This window comes from Dermacentor silvarum, chromosome 10 (assembly GCF_013339745.2).
Source record: "Dermacentor silvarum isolate Dsil-2018 chromosome 10, BIME_Dsil_1.4, whole genome shotgun sequence".
NCBI classification, from domain to species: Eukaryota; Metazoa; Arthropoda; class Arachnida; order Ixodida; family Ixodidae; genus Dermacentor; species Dermacentor silvarum.
Window position 1 is genome coordinate 73473425 of NC_051163.1, and position 16199 is coordinate 73489623.

The following is a 16199-nucleotide window of genomic DNA, read 5'->3' on the forward strand; positions in this document are numbered from 1 at the left end:
GTTTTAGTGAACCATGGCTTGTTACGGTTTCCGCGGAACGTTATTCTCGGTATAAACTTGTCAACGAGATCACAGATCACCTAGCTTGTTTTTAAATATTACCCAGTTTTTATTTGTAGAGCGCGTAGAACATAACCTCACGAACATAGGAAGAAATGCGCTCAGATCACTATTAATGGCATCATAATTACCTTTATTGTACAGGCGGATTGTTTTGCTGACTAAATCACGTCTTACGGGTTGAAACGAAAATGTGGCGTGAATTACTTTATGGTCGCTGACTTCAGGTAGATATGCTATTGATGATAAGCTTTCCGGATTGCTGGTTAGGATGAGATCTAAGATGCTAGAAGTGCTTAGTGCAACGCGTGTAGGTTCTGATACAAGTTGAGTTAAATTGAAATTAAGGCAGAAATCCACAAAATCTCTGGCAGGCTCACTGCCCATAGTTATGGGGACGTCATTGCTCCAGTCTATTTGGGGAAAATTAAAATCACCAAACAGGAGGACTTCTGCTTGTGGGTGTTGATTACTAAGGTCACTCAAACTGTTATTAAGTTTAAATGTGAAATCTGAAATATTATTTGGAGGCCTGTAGCAAACACCTAGAATGATTGTATGGGGGGAAGCGTGAATAATTAGCCACAATACTTCAAGATCAGAAGTGATGTTTTTGGCTACGGAGCACGATAACTGCTGGTGCACAGCAATCAGTACACCGCCCCCCCGCATGCCTTTGCGATCCTTTCGATAGACATGAAATTCCGGTAGGTCGGCTAGTACTTCTGTATCTGTTATATCTTCTGTTAGCCACGTTTCGGTTATCACCATTATATTACTGTTGGATGATAAAACAAGGTTGGAAAAAGCGTCACGTTTTGGAAGGAAACTGCGTGCGTTCGTAAAGATTACAGACAATGATATGTTAGATTTGGGCTTAACAGTGCAACGGACATTTTTACGACGGGGAAATTGCTATATTATTTCTTTGACAGATTGTGTTTGCTCGTCGTAGACGTAGCGCTTATGGCCCATATGCAGTGTTTTGAATCGCAGAGAGAAAGGTAATGATTTGCTTTTAGCGAAAGTAACGAGATGCCGGCGAGCGTTTTGTACGGAACGAGAGAAATCCTCTCCAACGCCGAAGCTGGTTCCATTGAACTTGCGGCCGTTAGAAAGAACCAATTCTTTTGTTTTATGGAAGGTGAATTTCGCTATGATAGGACGGTGGCGGTTAGTATCTGTGCGATGACCGAGACGATGTGCGCGCTCAATTTCTTTCAGCTCGATACAAATATTCAAATGATCCTGGCAGTGCTTGATGATAAGTTGCTCGGTCTGGGCAAACGTCTCTGATCCAGTTGATTCAGGGAGGCCATAAAAAATAAGATTATTGCGTCGTGACTGGTTCTCGGCGTCATCAATACGCGTTTCAAGCCTGTGTACCACGGTGGCCACTTGAGCGGTACACGTTTTCACGGTTTCGAAGTCAGAGCGTAGGGAGACAAGATTTTGATAATGCCCCTCTAGATCAGTCATGTGCCTGCCCAGATCAGCAATAGCTTTGTCCGTCGACACTAGATGAGTTTTCAGGTCTTGAACCTGACTGATTAATTGCGACTGTCCAGCAGACAAGTTCTTCAATTCAGCTAGTAAAGCATCGGAGTCCGGGCCCGGGTTGCTTTCGACATCACCCGACATCATCAACAAAGCACGAATTACATCAGAACACTCAAGAGCGACAAGAAGGCAGCAGTGCGGGCTCGGCAGCTGAAGCAGGAAACGATTGCTAGACTTCTTAGAAAAAAGACTGTAAGCTTTACTAACCTGCATGACAAGAGTGAATGGATTAGCGGTCTGCGTCTGTGCACAGCCGCCGAGCCCACAAGGCGCCACCGGTATTGACTGCTATTTTATAGTTGACCGGAGAGTTGATGTTGATGGCGACAGGTTTGTCCACGCTGCATCGAGCACTACCGTCTTCGGTAGCGGTGTCGTCGAAAACGCAGATCTGCTGCTCCCGACGAAATCCAGGGGCCTGAAGGGCGGTGCAAATCCAGAGGTGCGCATCAGGGATGGGTGACAGGCAATCCTGTCATGTTCACCTGACCAGGCACGATATTGCAGCGGGACTGCCAGGGAAGCCGTCACTAAGGATGGAAGCAACAGGCGCACGAGTGCGCGCTGAAACACCTGCATGACAAGAGTGAATGGATTAGCGGTCTGCGTCTGCAGCACAGCCGCCGAGCCCACCTGTAAGGAATTTAGTTTCTCTGGCCTTTTACTACATCCCCATGAGACGTGGTAGAGGGTCGGTGGCGATTTGCGACACCACGGACAATCGTGCCCGTACAAGGTTGGAAAAATTTTGTGCAGTTGCAATAAATTTGGATAGACCCCCGTTTGAATTCTACGGAGGTCCATTGCGTCTTCCAATTCAACAGATTTGTGGGGGACGCCATACTTTTGCCGTGCGCCTCGCTGATGAGCAAGAATCTCGCGCGGATCCAACCGAGCAGGATCACTGTCTTCCTCCCCGCGAAGGCCATGCAGTGTCGTGTGGGGTGGTTGTAATTGGGAGGGCGGCTGGTGCTCCGCTCGGTTCATGAGCTCTCGAGCTAGAGCGTCCGCCCTCTCGTTACCCTCTAGGCCAGCATGTCCAGGGCACCAGACCAGCCTATAAGTGTTTTTCAGTTCCCTTCCTAATAAGTTGCGTATTTTTAATGGGAGGCGGCCGTTCGTAAAGAGTCGGCACGACTCCTGGGAATCCGAGATGATGGTGATGTAGGCCTTTCCGACTTTTCGCTCCCCATGTTTAATTGCCAAGGCGATGGCGAAACACTCGGCTTTGGCGATCGAGGACGTGTACAGGGAGGCGATTGATACCATGCTACTCGTGTCGCTATTGATTACTGTAACCACTGCGCGCTTCCAATTATATCTCGAAGCGTCTGCGTAGAGTACGTTGTCATTGCCTCTGACTAGTTTTCGGAGCCATTTTATTCGTTCCTCTCTCCTTTTTTTATGCCTTTCTTTGGCCATATTCTTCGGGATAGGGGCTACCGAGATGTTGCGTCGAACGGATTCTGGCATGTCCACTAGCACCTCGTCCAAGTTTTGGGGATGCGGTGGAAAGCCCGTCCTTATCAGAATCTCCCTTCCCGACCTCGTCTGGCTGAGACGGTTCCTTTGAGAGATTATTGTAGCAGCCTTGAGCTCGGCGTACGTGTTATGCACGCCGATCCCGAGGAGCCTGTCTGTCGTAGTGGCTACCGGTAAACCTAATGCCGCCTTGTAGTTCCCTCTAATGATAGAGTCTACTTGCCCTTCCTCGCTCTTGTTGAGCGTGTGGAAGGGCAAGCTGTATGTCAACTTACTTATTACGAGCGCCTGCACTAAACGTAGAGTGTCGGTTTCCTTCATCCCCTTTTTGTGGAAGGTGATCCTCTGAATGATCCTAGCCACCTGTTTGGTTGCCGATTTTAGGAGACCAATTGTGTAATCTGCCCTACCGTTGCTCTGAACCCAGAAACCCAGGATACGAGCAACGGTGACCTCTTTAACTTTCTGATTTTCGATTTGGATTTCTATTTGTCCGTTACTTTTGTAACGTTTACTATGTATACGGATCACCTCCGACTTTTCGGGGGCGCAGCTGAGACCGCTGGCTCTGGCAAAGTTTTCTACGACCAGGGCCGCCTCCTGCAGGGTCTGCTCCTTGCTGGCCAGAGACCCGCGCGTGGCCCATAGAGTGATGTCATCCGCGTAGAGGGTGTAACCTAGCTGCGGGACACCGTCCAAGGCCCGTGCGAGTCTACGCATGGCGATGTTAAACAACAAAGGAGATATGATGGCTCCCTGAGGCGTGCCCTTGTTTGGCATTTGGAAAGGTTCAGACTTTACTTGTGAGATACCAATTGTTGCCGTCCTCTCCGTGAGGAAAGCCCTTATATAGTTGAATATGTTTTCGCCGCAACCAATTATATTTAACTCTGAGACTATAGCCTCGTGAGATATATTATCAAAAGCCCCCTTCAGGTCGAGAGCAAGCAGCAAATGCTCCCCCCCGTGGGAACGCCTCTTAGGACCGCTTCCTGTAACAGAAGGAAAGCGTCCTGTGTCGAGAGGCGACTGCGGAAGCCCAGCATGGTAGCCGGGAACAGGCCCCTGTCCTCTATGAAATTTTGAAGTCTGGTGTGAATGACCCGTTCGAAAAGCTTTCCCATGCATAACGTCAGTGATATGGGTCTGAGTGCCTGCAGGGAAGGCTTCTTCCCGGGTTTTGGAATGGTTATAATTTTGGCCTTTTTCCGTTCTTCAGGGATCTTTCCTTTAAGCCAATAGTGTTCATTAAATTTATTTGTTAGGTCCTCTATGACTTTGTCACTAAGGTTCCTGATCATGGCATTTGTAATTTGGTCCTCACCGGGGGCTGTGTTCCTCTTGGCCGCCTGGGCTGCCGCAAAGACCTCCGCCTTTGTTATCGGCGCGTCTAGGTTTTCATTTTTTGCTCCCGTGTAACTGATTTGATTTGTCGAATTTGTTGTGGTTGCACTCTCGCCAATGCATCTGGCCTGAGAGCCTTTATGAGGTCGTCATCCGTGCCCGGGAAGTCTTCCGCGATTTTCTGCATTGTTTTGTTGGGCGCTGATTTGGACTTATCTGGGTCAAGGATGTTCCTCAGGATGGTCCAAGTTTTAGCAGTGCTTAGTGTGCCCTGAAGCGAGCTGCAAAAGCTGACCCATCCCTCAGTTGCCAATTTGCTTGCGTGTTCGTTTGCTTCCTCTGCCAGAGCCGTGATCCTGCGCAAGAGTTTCCTATTCAGTCGTTGACTTCTCCACCGCTTCAGGAGGCTTCGCCTGATCTCCCATAGGCGTAACAGGTGGCTATCTACTGCCGGTGCCTCTATGGTTCTTGCTATTTTCTTCGTTGTGTTTGCGTGTACCGATTTTATGTACTCAGACCAAGCCTCAATTGATTCCGGTACGGATTCGGGTGGGGTATCCCATTTCCTGAATTCCGCCCAATCTGTGATCCTCGCGTCCCCTATGACTCTGCGCAGTTTGGGTGTCGATAGGGAGACGCTGATGATATAATGGTCGCTTCATAGATTTTTCTCCGGATTTGTCCAGGAAGCGTCTTTGATGTTGAAGGTGAAAGTGAGGTCTGGGAACGTGTCCCTACTTACACTGTGGCCTACTCTTGTGGGCGCGGTGGGAAGCGTTATTAAGGTCAGACCCTGCCTAGACGCAGCGTGCTCGAGACGCGTTCCCTTGGGTGAGTCTTTTATATAACCCCATGCGCTGTTAGGTGCGTTAAAATCGCCCAACACCAATAGGCGGTCCTTGGTGCCCGTGATATTACCCGCTTGCGCGAGGAGCTCGCTAAAATCCACATATCTCTCTTTTGGAGGACTGTATAAGTTCACTATTACAGTCCTCGCTTTGCCCCTCTTTTGGGGGAATAAGCTGATTATTTGATGATTGAATTTAAGACTTTCTATATACTCTGCCTTTGCCGCAATCGTCTTGCTCACCAGCGCGGCTATGCGGGGATAATGAGGGTTTTGCAGGGCGTAGTATCCGCGCAGCTTGACCATTTTGGTGCCAATTTCTTGCAAGCATACTACGTCCGGTTGATATGGTGCCGAGTTTATATAATTCTGGAGTGCAGATGCGCGCTTTTGAAAAGTGCGGCAATTCCACTGCCAGATCTCTAATTGTTCTGCACTTTTTAAATTATGTTTGGCCATGATGTATGGGCGCTTCCGTGTCGTCGCGCTCCGCCTTTGATTGTTTGCTCCTGCCAGCGGAGGCCGAGCGAGGGCGCTTGTTTATCGCCCTCTGTAAACTTCCCACGGCTTCGTTTACGTACTGTCGTTGAGTTCTCAATTCCTCTCCGACGAAAAGTTTGATTTCCATCACTGAAATCTTGTAGGAGTTTATTAACGTTAGCGATACCCTGCCTCTTTTCCTGTAACTGTGCCTGTATTTGCTGCGTTAATTGATCGTTGTTATTTAGTATAACGTTCGGGGTGGTGGTGGTATTTTCGTCCATCCTCCCTTCCCTCCTTCACCTGACGTCGCTGTTCCCCTTGAATTCACGCGGTTTATTGACGGTGTATCGCTTGTGCTCTCACTACAGCCTCCAGCTGTCCCTTTAGGAAATTGTGGTGGTGGCTGCAGCTTAGCCTCTAGCCTTCTCTCTAATGAAGATATTGCCGCCTGTAAATCATTACGCTCCTCGGCCATCTGTTTCCTGAGCTACTTGACCTCTTGCGTCAGCCTCTTATTTTCTTCTAATATTTTTATTATATTGCGGATTTTCTGTTACCGGAGCAATGGGAGATACTACTCTCGCCCAGATCACCTGATTTTTGCTTGTCCGACCGGCGGCTTGCGGGTCTTTTGATTCCTTGGCCTGGAGAGAGCCCGTCTTGGTCTGGGGTCCTCCGCTTTTGTTCTGTTTCTTTAGGCTAGATGACCCAGGGTGAGCAGATACCGTGCTGCCGTTGTTGATTTGCCACTGGTTCCTAGATTGAGATATTAATCTGGAACTCGATGGGGATTGGGATCTTGATCTCGACTGGTGCTGTTCCTCCCGTTCCGAGCTGAACCATCGATGCTTGTGCAGTTCTAGTTGAGGGAATTCGCTGTCCGAGTTGGCATCGCAGGTCCACTCAGGTTGGTCTCCCCTCTTTTTTGGCTGCTCCATCCTGGATTTTCTGGGAGGAGCAACGCTTTTAAGTTTTTTTCTTGCATAGACTGTCTCCCGTGGGGTGCTCCCCGTCACAGATGGCACACTTGGGGGTGCAGTGGTGTCCTAGCGTTGGTTCTCTTGCCCCGCACTTGGGGCACACGTTGACATTTGGAGTTGGACATACATCCGTTCGGTGTCCGGTTAAGAGGCATATCTTGCATACCTGTACTGTTGGCTTGTATGGGTAGCAGATTAACTCGGCTCCCATCATGTATACGCTCCTTGGCAGTACATGGCCCGTGAATGTGATTATTGCCGTCTTTGACGAGCCCAACATTCTTGCTCTCTCAATTTTCACTCCTTGTGTCCGAACACGCAGGTTCTCCATAAGCTCAGCCTGCGAAGTTCCGGCTGGTATTCCGTGAACTATTCCCCGCAGGACGCCTTAGGGGTCGGCCACGTATGCGTTGAAGGAGTGAGTTGTCCCCCTGATGTTTAATTGGCTGATCTCTCGCAGCCTACTCGCCACGTCTTCGCTTGGCGTGGATAAGATTACAATGTTTGATCCGGGGTGCATCCGCAACAAAAAGTCGTTGCCGTTGATACTTTGTTGGCAGGCATCTATCACCGCCCTGGAGAGTTCCAGTCCCAATATGTTTTTCACCAAAAGACCCCTGTGTGGCCTCAGAATAATCTTGATATCCTCTTTTGGCAGAGGAGGTGGGCCGCGGCGTTTCATCCGTCGTAATCCCTGTTTGGCGTGACTTTTTTCTTTTTCGGCGAGTGGATCGCTTTTCGATTTCTCGTTTGTATTCGCAGTCTTCTCCATGTCGGATTTCTGCTTTTTTAACTGTTTCTTCTGTTGGCTGCGCGAGAGGACGGTGTGCCAAGCGTCCTCAGTCCAAGCGCGGCGTCCCCAATGGTTCTCGTCGCAATTCTCGTTTCCGAGAGACGCGTCGCCAGACGCCGGTTGTTCATCCGAACTTGCCTGCGGAGACGAGATTTCCCTCTCGTCCGTTTCATTGGTTAGACATATCGGCTCCTGAGAAGGGCCGGGAAGCTCTTCATCGACGTCCATATGGCGAAAAAGGCGATCAAGCCCAGCTGGGCATGCTGTTGGCTTACGCGTTTCCCGCTAGTGTTCTTAGCGTTTCACACAGAAAGGAACGAAGGTGAGATAAATATCGCTCACCTTGAGTCCTTCATTCGTGTCGGTAAGTGTCCAAATTCACTGGTTGTTGGTCCGTGCGCCCACACAGACACACAAAGCCGTCGCACCCCGCACGTGCGAGAGTTTCCCGCGACGCGCGACGCCGGCCGTAGTCGTCGTGAGGGTTAGCGTCCTTACTTGTGCTTCCAATCTTCCGAAAGCGGTTTCTCCTCGTAAAGTCGTTCCTTGTGCGAGATCGTGGTATCCACGGGATCCTCACAGCTTCACGAAGCAGAATATACGATTTTCAGGTGGGTTTGAGCGAAAATTCCTCTTGAAAACCTTTGAGAAGGCGAAGCGTAGTGCGAGTCCGTCCTCGCTGATCGGCGCTCCGCCTGGTCCTCTCTTTTCTAGTGAGTCTCACAATAAAAAGTGAGTCTCACGGCATAAAATTTGCGGTACACGTGACTGAAACCCTGCCTCAACCGTGCTCCTAACCATATACCCAGAAAGGCTTCCCGCTTACCTTTGGGTTCTATCAGCCTTGAAAATTCGTGCTTTTTACATGGTTGTCCATCGAAGTTCCCCGTGCAAACAAACTATTGCTTATCCACGACAGTAGTTCATTCCATGCTTTGAAAGCTACCGGCAGTCTCAGGTAATGCAAATGGGATATTAACAATCTAATGTCGTGATTCAGGTTTTTAGTGCTTCTGAAGTTTTGGAAGTATTATTAAAAATTACTATTTTCAACTTACAAGTTATGTAACAGCGCGACAAATTAGGAAGGGACTATCATATAGACAGAGTGAAAAGATAATTACTTACAACCATTTATACTAGTGACGATGCTAGGTATATGGAGGCATGCGCCAGCAGGAAAGGAATAAATACAAGAAAGGAAGGCAATAAAATCAAAGCCCCCCCCCCCCCCCCCCTTCTTAAAGAAACTTGGTTGAACGCGAAACTTTCTCCCATGCGAACTGAATCAAAGTGAAAGTCGAAAGCCAACGACCACGCAATGAACCCAAGAAATGCTGAGCGACCCGATGCGATGCAATATGTGCTTTGATTGCTCGCTTAGGATTGCATTTTTTGAACGTAGAGGTTGAATGAAGACACACTTCGTTAAATTGCATTGCCTGTATTTTAGATCATGTAGCCATTGATTAAACGCACATGCTCACACTTTCACGGACGACTCTACACTTGCACAGTACTGCCTTGAGATCGCTGTTGTAAACGGTCAGAGGCTCTGCCTTTGCCGATACGCGGGATCGGCCTTACGGGCACGATCGCGCTCGCGCCTACGTTCAAGTACGGGAGCCTCATCTGCCGTGCACTGCACCCGTGGCCTACCCATGGTGACGGACGGGAATGCATTGCGCGACGCGCGTAATGTACTGCAGATATATACAGTTCGTCTGGGTAGCGTGACGTTGCAGTTCCCATTGTGCTTATCGGTACAACTGCGAATGTAAACTGTAGTGTTTTACGATACGTTTGTCGTGCGCCGTTGTTCTATTGTGTGCGCCCATACGCAGGTAGTTCCATTGTGTAATTTGGCTTTCCTCGGCGCTCACGGACGAATAAGTGAGACGGAAAGTTTCGCTTTAACAACAAAAATCAGCATGTGATGGCGCAAGGTGATATAACCATGGACCTAACCACCAACCATTTAAAAACCATAGTTCTTTTTTGGTCAGTGTTAGTGATGGCATGCTTACACACCTCTTCCCCGCACGAGCAACCTTAAACGCGTCGATTATTTCTCTGACACACTATCTCACCTCCTAAATCTCAGAAGCCGTGCTGCTGCATAGCGTGGATACCGCGGCCACCACACATTGCCGGGACAAGCCCTGAATGAGACGCTCAGACTACAGCAGGCTCTGATTAGTCTTCGTGGTTCTCCGCGCGTCGCTACACCAGCCAGCCTGAATGCATGGCGCCCACAGCTGTCGGTGGTGCGCTGACAAATTTCAGACACTCTGCTGCTTTGCCGAGAGAGCGAAACGGGGTAGGAAAGGCAGGGAATTTAACCCGAAAAGATTCTGCTTGGCTGTGCTGCACTGGGGGAAGGGTAAGAGGAAATGAAAGGCGTAAAGAATAGAAGAGAGAAAAAAAGCAGTCACGAAAAAAAATTCATTCAGAAATAGAGCAGGTTGGAAACGTAAGTGAGAACTGTAGTCGGTCAGTTCGCCCACTCGAACGCAAAACCTTCAAGAGTTCATTGACTAACTTGTTGTGTGACGATTGTTAATGCCGGCGTTGCAGGACTGTCTGCTCCGGAAACGGCTGGTCGTCAAGACGCGCCAGTGCGGTCGCGAGTGACTGACTGTGTGCGATGTATCGGGGACAATGTCAAAGTACGTGTTCGATAGTTTCCTCGTCGCCGCAGTGATCTCACGCACTACTATTCTCCCATCCGATGCGGAAAGCAAACGACTTCGTAAATGCGACGCCATGCCACAATCGGCAAAATACCATTGTTGCGCGAAGGGATAGTCCAGGTGGAGGTCGAAGTCGCTTTGCCAAGGTTACTTAGCGGTATACAAGGATGTTTCACTTAACTTGGGCCAAACTTTAAATATATAGCAAATGCTGCGTAGCTGGACAAAACCAAGGTAATGTTGTTTGTCGCCGCTTGGAGAAACTCAGATTATTTTGCATTCCGCCTAATTTGATAATTAGTCTTAATAAATAATAAACTTCTCAATTTTTAATATTACAATAAAAGTGTCAATGGGAAAGTTGTACAGCAACATGACAAAATTCCCGATACAGCTTTTTGTTGCTCATTACGTGCAACATAAAAGTGTTTTTCTGAGCGTGAAGGTTGCCCGCGAATACATGCAAAGCGCCTCGAGGAGCCAGTCGCGCGGCAGCACTCTGGATATAGCTCATTTAAAACCAGTTTCCCAAAGCGAAATTTCGTTGCAGCGGGCCTTAAGGTTACGTGTTATTGTGAAATATTGATGATGATGTGTTGTGTTTTGTGGCACACGGGCCGGGTATGGCGAAAGAGCGCCAGGCAAATGGTAATGTGGTGTCAATGGTCTGTCAATAAGATCGAGAGATATGTTGCGATAGGTAGATATTACTTGACTGTAGAAGGGCTCAAAATTTGTGGCTGTAAATTGCATCTAATCGGTAGGCAATAAAATAACAAACATGAGAGTGAGCAGTGCTGTGAATATAAAATTTATGTTGCGAAGTGATCATAGGATAAAATGTAAGATTATGCAAGTAGCACTACCACCTCACGAGGCCCTTAAACGCAAGGGTACGTAGTCATGTGCCCTACAAAAACTACTATCGCAGAAGCACTCTCTGGTGAGAGCATGCGCTCCAACATTTCTGGGCTAACCACATTTAGCACTGCATTATTCAGGTAACTTACAACTGCCTTCACATCCAAAAATGGTTCTAAGCCCAGAAACAATGCCGTATATAGGGAGATATGGTGTCTATAGGCTTACGGAAAGTGCTTTTTTCCGTTTAGCTCGCGCTTTCCTACACTCCACCGGGATGTGGAGGTCAGTTAGCCTTCCACCAAACCTTCTACAATAGGGAGAGCGCTACGCAGAGCAACTTGCACGACAGAACTGGGACTATTTCGGTAAATCTTTCCAAGGAACGCTGGGCACTGCGAAGACTTGGGAAATACTCAGACATCTGCTAGACCCGACCCAGAGTAAGAGAGAAAGCAAGCACATGATGAGCCGAGTGCTACACAACTTTGGAGGCTATTGTGCGCCCTACAAAGTAGATACATTGGCCAGCCAATACTCGGTGCACAGCCCGTGCCTGACTACGCCGGACTGGAAAACAGAGAGCTCGACCGGGACATAACGAGTTCCGAGCTGACACGAGCGATTGCAAGACTCACTCGAAACACTACCCCGGGCAAGGACGCAATCACCAACAAGTTGCTACGTAACCTGGACGATGCAAGCATGCAGGCAATACTGGAACTCTTCGGCGTACACTGGAGCAGAGGGACCTTAACCCCGGATTTCAAGCGTGCGGCGATTACGCTGATACCAAAGCCGGGAAAAACGGCCTGTCTGGAGAACCGACGGCCTATTTCGCTCACATCTTGCCTCGGTAAACTGACATATCTCGATGAACGTCAACTGATGCCGAACAGGATGTTTGGTTTTCGACCCAACTTGTCAACGCAAGACGTGCTTCTGCAGCTCAAAGACGAAGTACTGAATGCCGTAATGCCGTGCTGCCCAAAAGTAATCCTCGCACTAGACATCAAGGGGGCCTTTGACAACGTGGGGCACGAAGCCATACTAGCAAATTTCAGAGAAACGAATTGCCGCCGACGAACTTACAACTACGTGAGGGCTTTTCTCACAGATTGTACAGCCACAATAGGGCTGGGAAATGCGGGGTGAGAGCGAGCAGAAACACCTAACAGAGGAACGCCACAAGGAGCAGTGCTGTCACCGACACTTTTCCACAAGGCCATGCTGAAATTAGAAACCCAACTCGAGAAAATACCGGGGATCAGACATGCTTTGTATGCAGACGACATCACGATATGGACGGTCGGAGGGCCCATGGGAGAACAACAAGATGCATTACAGGAGGCAGTAGACGTCATAGCAAGATACGCGGAGACATGCAGACTGCAATGCGTGCCGGAGAAGTCGGAGTTCTTTATAATCGAGAAGCGTTCACGAAGACGATCAATAGCGCAGGCACCAACCATCCACCTGCGAATAGGTCCTAAATAAATCGCCAAGGTGGACAGACTTCGTATCCTCGGCTTACACTTACAAAAAGACGGGGGCGGAGTATGCGCCATACAGAAGCTGCAACGCACGACTACGCAAATCTTGCGCATGATGCAACGAATTACCAGCAGGAAGAGGGGAGACACAAGGTACATGACCTGATCCGACTAGTGCAGGCTCTGATTGCGAGCCGCATTTCGTACTCGGCGCCATATTTAAATCTCAGCAATGCAGAGGTGGAGGTTGTCGACCGGCTTATACGCAAGGCGTATAGCGCTCGGACTCCCACCCGGAACGGCTACTTTCCGCCTCGAGGAGACAGGGGTGTACAACAACGCACGGGAAATCACAGAGGCCCACCTGGTAAGCCAGAAGGAAAACGTTCAATAGCGGGACGCTGCATCTTGGAACGTGTTGAATATTCCGTACGAAAGACCAGCGCATGACGAAAATCCCAACACGGATACAAGAAACTGTGCACGTCTCCCCGACTCCCAGGAACATGCACCTAAACTTCTACATCGGACGGCCACAAGCCCGAGCGCAGGCGCTCGCGAGAAAGTATGAAAACCATTCCTATGTCTTGTACGTAGACGCGGCCAGCACCGCAAGAAGCACTGCATTCGTCACCAGCGTAGTCGACAATCGCGGGACCGAAATGAGTGATTCGTCGGTTTCTATAGCGAGTGCTGCGGACGCAGAGGAACTAGCGATAGCGTTAGCCATTCCAAGGAGGCCACACTGGTAGTGCGTCATAGTTCTGATGGACTCAGACGCCATGCAGAAATTTTTCCAGGGACAAATATTCAGGGCCGCACATCGCATTCTGAGTGGAGCGCACCAGCTCCCACCATTTATACAAAGCGTGTGGGCTCCGGGGCATGAGTCCTTACGCGGCAATCAGCAGGCACACGACCGACAGACAGACAAAGAACTTTTATTTTGGTCCTGAGAACACGATGAGTGCCCCGTTAGGGGGCATCGTCTGCGGGCCGCACGAGTGAGCTCATGCAAGAGAAAATTAAATGCGCAAGTGAACGTTGAGTGCATAAAATTCACAAAAGAGACAAAGGCGCTCCAAAAAGATTCTGGAACCATATAAAAGCACTCGGAGCTCCAACTAAAAACTCGCAAACGGCTATAAGGGATGAAGACGGTAACATCTACGAAGGAGACGATGCGATGCGGTACATTACAGACGTTATTAGGGATAACTTCGGCACGAGAAAAAGCGTAGTTCAGACAACAGATCCAGCAACAGCAGAGAGGCCAGAGAGACCAAAATTAAGCATAGAAAGCTTTTATTGGAAAAAGGCAGCAGAAAATGTCCCTAACAACACGGCAGCAGGACCCGATGAAATCCCAATACAGCTAATCAAAAACCTCGGTCCAAAAAGCAAGGCACTGCTGACTAATGCCATAGAGCAAGTGATTAGAACAAAGAAAATTCCCGTTGGATGGCGTGAAAGCAAGATGAATCTCATCTACAAAGGCAAAGGAGATAAGGATAAGACGAGCTCGTACAGGCCAGTTACAGTAACGTCACTGATATATAGAATTACAATGCAAGCCATAAAATTAGAACTGTCGAAGTGGGTGGAGAAAAACGATGTATTGGGGGAACTACAGAATGGGTTCAGGCCAGGCAGATGCTTAGAAGACAATATTTTTGTACTAACTCAGTGCATAGAGATTTCAGTAGTTCAGAAAAGACCTTTATGGATAGCATTTCTAGGTATTAAAGGAGCTTATGACAACGTAGACAGGGAATTGTTGTGGGATATTCTTCAATACGAAGGCATAGATGACGATTTCGTGGAGCTGCTGAGGGCGATATATAGAGACAACCAAGTACAAGTGGTATGGGAAGGTAGAAAAGAAAATGAAATGGTGGGAATTCACCAAGGATTGAAACAAGGATGCCCTCTGTCACCATTGTTGTTCACGCTTTACGTCAAGGGCGTAGAAAGACGACTGGAAAACAGCGAATTAGGTTTTGATTTATCCTACATGCGTAATGGACAAATGGTGCAACAGAAGGTCCCCGGACTGATGTACGCAAACGACATTCTGCTACTAGCGGACAATAAAAAAGATTTACAGATACTTGCGAATATCTGTGGGAATGCAGCGACAAATCTAGGCCTTAAGTTTAGCACAGAGAAATCAGGAATTATGATCTTTAATGAACACACGAGTAACTTCGTGGTGTCAATTCAACAGCATGTAATACCCATAGTGAAGCAATATAAGTACCTCGGCGTAAACATAAACGAAGGAAAGAATTACTCAAACATCCAACCAAGATAATCTGAAAATAAAGGGGGAAGCGGAATGCAGCAATAATGAAACACAGAGCACTGTGGGGCCACAATAAGTATGAGGTGGTGCGTGGAATCTGGAAAGGAGTAATGGTGCCAGCGCTAACATTCACAAATGCCATTATATGCTTAAAATCGGATATATTGGCGGGTTTGGAAGTTAACCAAAGATCAGTAGGCCGGTTGGCTTTGGGAGTCCACGGTAATACTACAAATGAGGCAGTGCAGGGTGACATGGGTTGGGCCTCTTTTGAAGTCAGAGAAGCACAGAGCAAAATTAGTTTTGAAGAAAGGCTCAGGAACATGGATGAAAATAAATGGGCGGCTAAAGTGCACAAGTATCTCTCTACATGAAAATCGTGGACACAGAATGGAGGAAGAGGTCAAGGAAGTTGGCAACCAAGTACAGAATAATAGAAACTGCAAATAGACAACCAGGAGTCATCAGAAAGTAAGTGAGAGAAATAGAGACCGTGAATTTGATGCAATGAATGGAAACAAAAAGGACAATGGAGATTTACAAGAATGAGAAGAAAGAAATTAGAAGGGAAAATCTGTATGATAACACAAAGGGCAGTGCCTTGCTATTTGAGGCTCGAGCCGGTTGCCTAAGGACGAAAACATATCGGAACAAATATGCGGAACTAGATGAGACATGTGCATGCTGCAGTAAAGATCCAGAAACCACTCAGCACATCCTGATGGAATGCGACGGGATCCACCCTGCGAGAACCGTAGGTAACGTGCAACTCCCAGAAGCGCTTGCTTTCAAAGTGGAAGGAAACAAAAAGATCAGCCGTAGAGATCAGCAAGAGAGGATTGGAGTACTGGTGGAAAAAAAGCAAGGAAAAGATGGATATGACCTGATCTCTTGAAATCATAGGCAGCGGCACAAGGTAAATTTTTCAAAGATAAAAATAATGAGAGGTATACAAAAGTGCTAGATAAAGAACATGTATAGTATACCTGATTAAATCAAGCAGGCTAGGTGACTATTGGTCGCCGCCCCGTTTCAAAGGGCATGCCAATAAATCATCATCAACATCATCATCATCATCGCCTACAATGGAGCCGGGAGGTTGAGACTCTAGGCGATCTCGCGTACTCTCTGGGTAGCCCTGAGCTACTCTTCCTTGGCAGAGCTGGTGACGAGTCGGAGTCAGTCTTCCCCCGAAGAGGGAGACCCTGAGCCCCCGCGCAAATCTAGGGACTGCCAGAGCATGTGTTACAGAGTGCACCTGGGGTGTCCACAGCGCGCACAGCCTGGGTCGATGCATT

General features: G+C 48.3%; 2 protein-coding genes across 1 annotated transcript; one reads left to right on the forward strand and one right to left on the reverse strand.

Moving 5' to 3' along the window:
- The window catches only part of LOC125940785 (uncharacterized), an 847616-nt gene that overhangs the window by 356136 nt on the left and 475281 nt on the right, over positions 1 to 16199 (forward strand).
- On the reverse strand, positions 976 to 6714 carry LOC119431630 (uncharacterized). The gene is made up of 3 exons (XM_037699111.2): positions 6370 to 6714; positions 3634 to 3783; positions 976 to 1908 (listed from the first exon to the last, which is right to left on the reverse strand). Exons 1-3 carry the CDS (start codon positions 6712 to 6714, stop codon positions 976 to 978), a joined length of 1428 nt encoding a protein of 475 aa, XP_037555039.1.

Coding starts and splice junctions, on each gene's coding strand:
- LOC119431630 (XM_037699111.2), bottom strand. CDS start 6,714: ATGGAGCAGCCAAAAAAGAGGGGAGACCAACCTGAGTGGACCTGCGAT. Junction 3,784..6,369: donor GTCGGACAAGCAAAAATCAG/GTGATCTGGGCG, acceptor GGTGTCCCGCAG/CTAGGTTACACCCTCTACGC. Junction 1,909..3,633: donor GCGCCCCCGAAAAGTCGGAG/GTGATCCGTATA, acceptor ACTATAAAATAG/CAGTCAATACCGGTGGCGCC.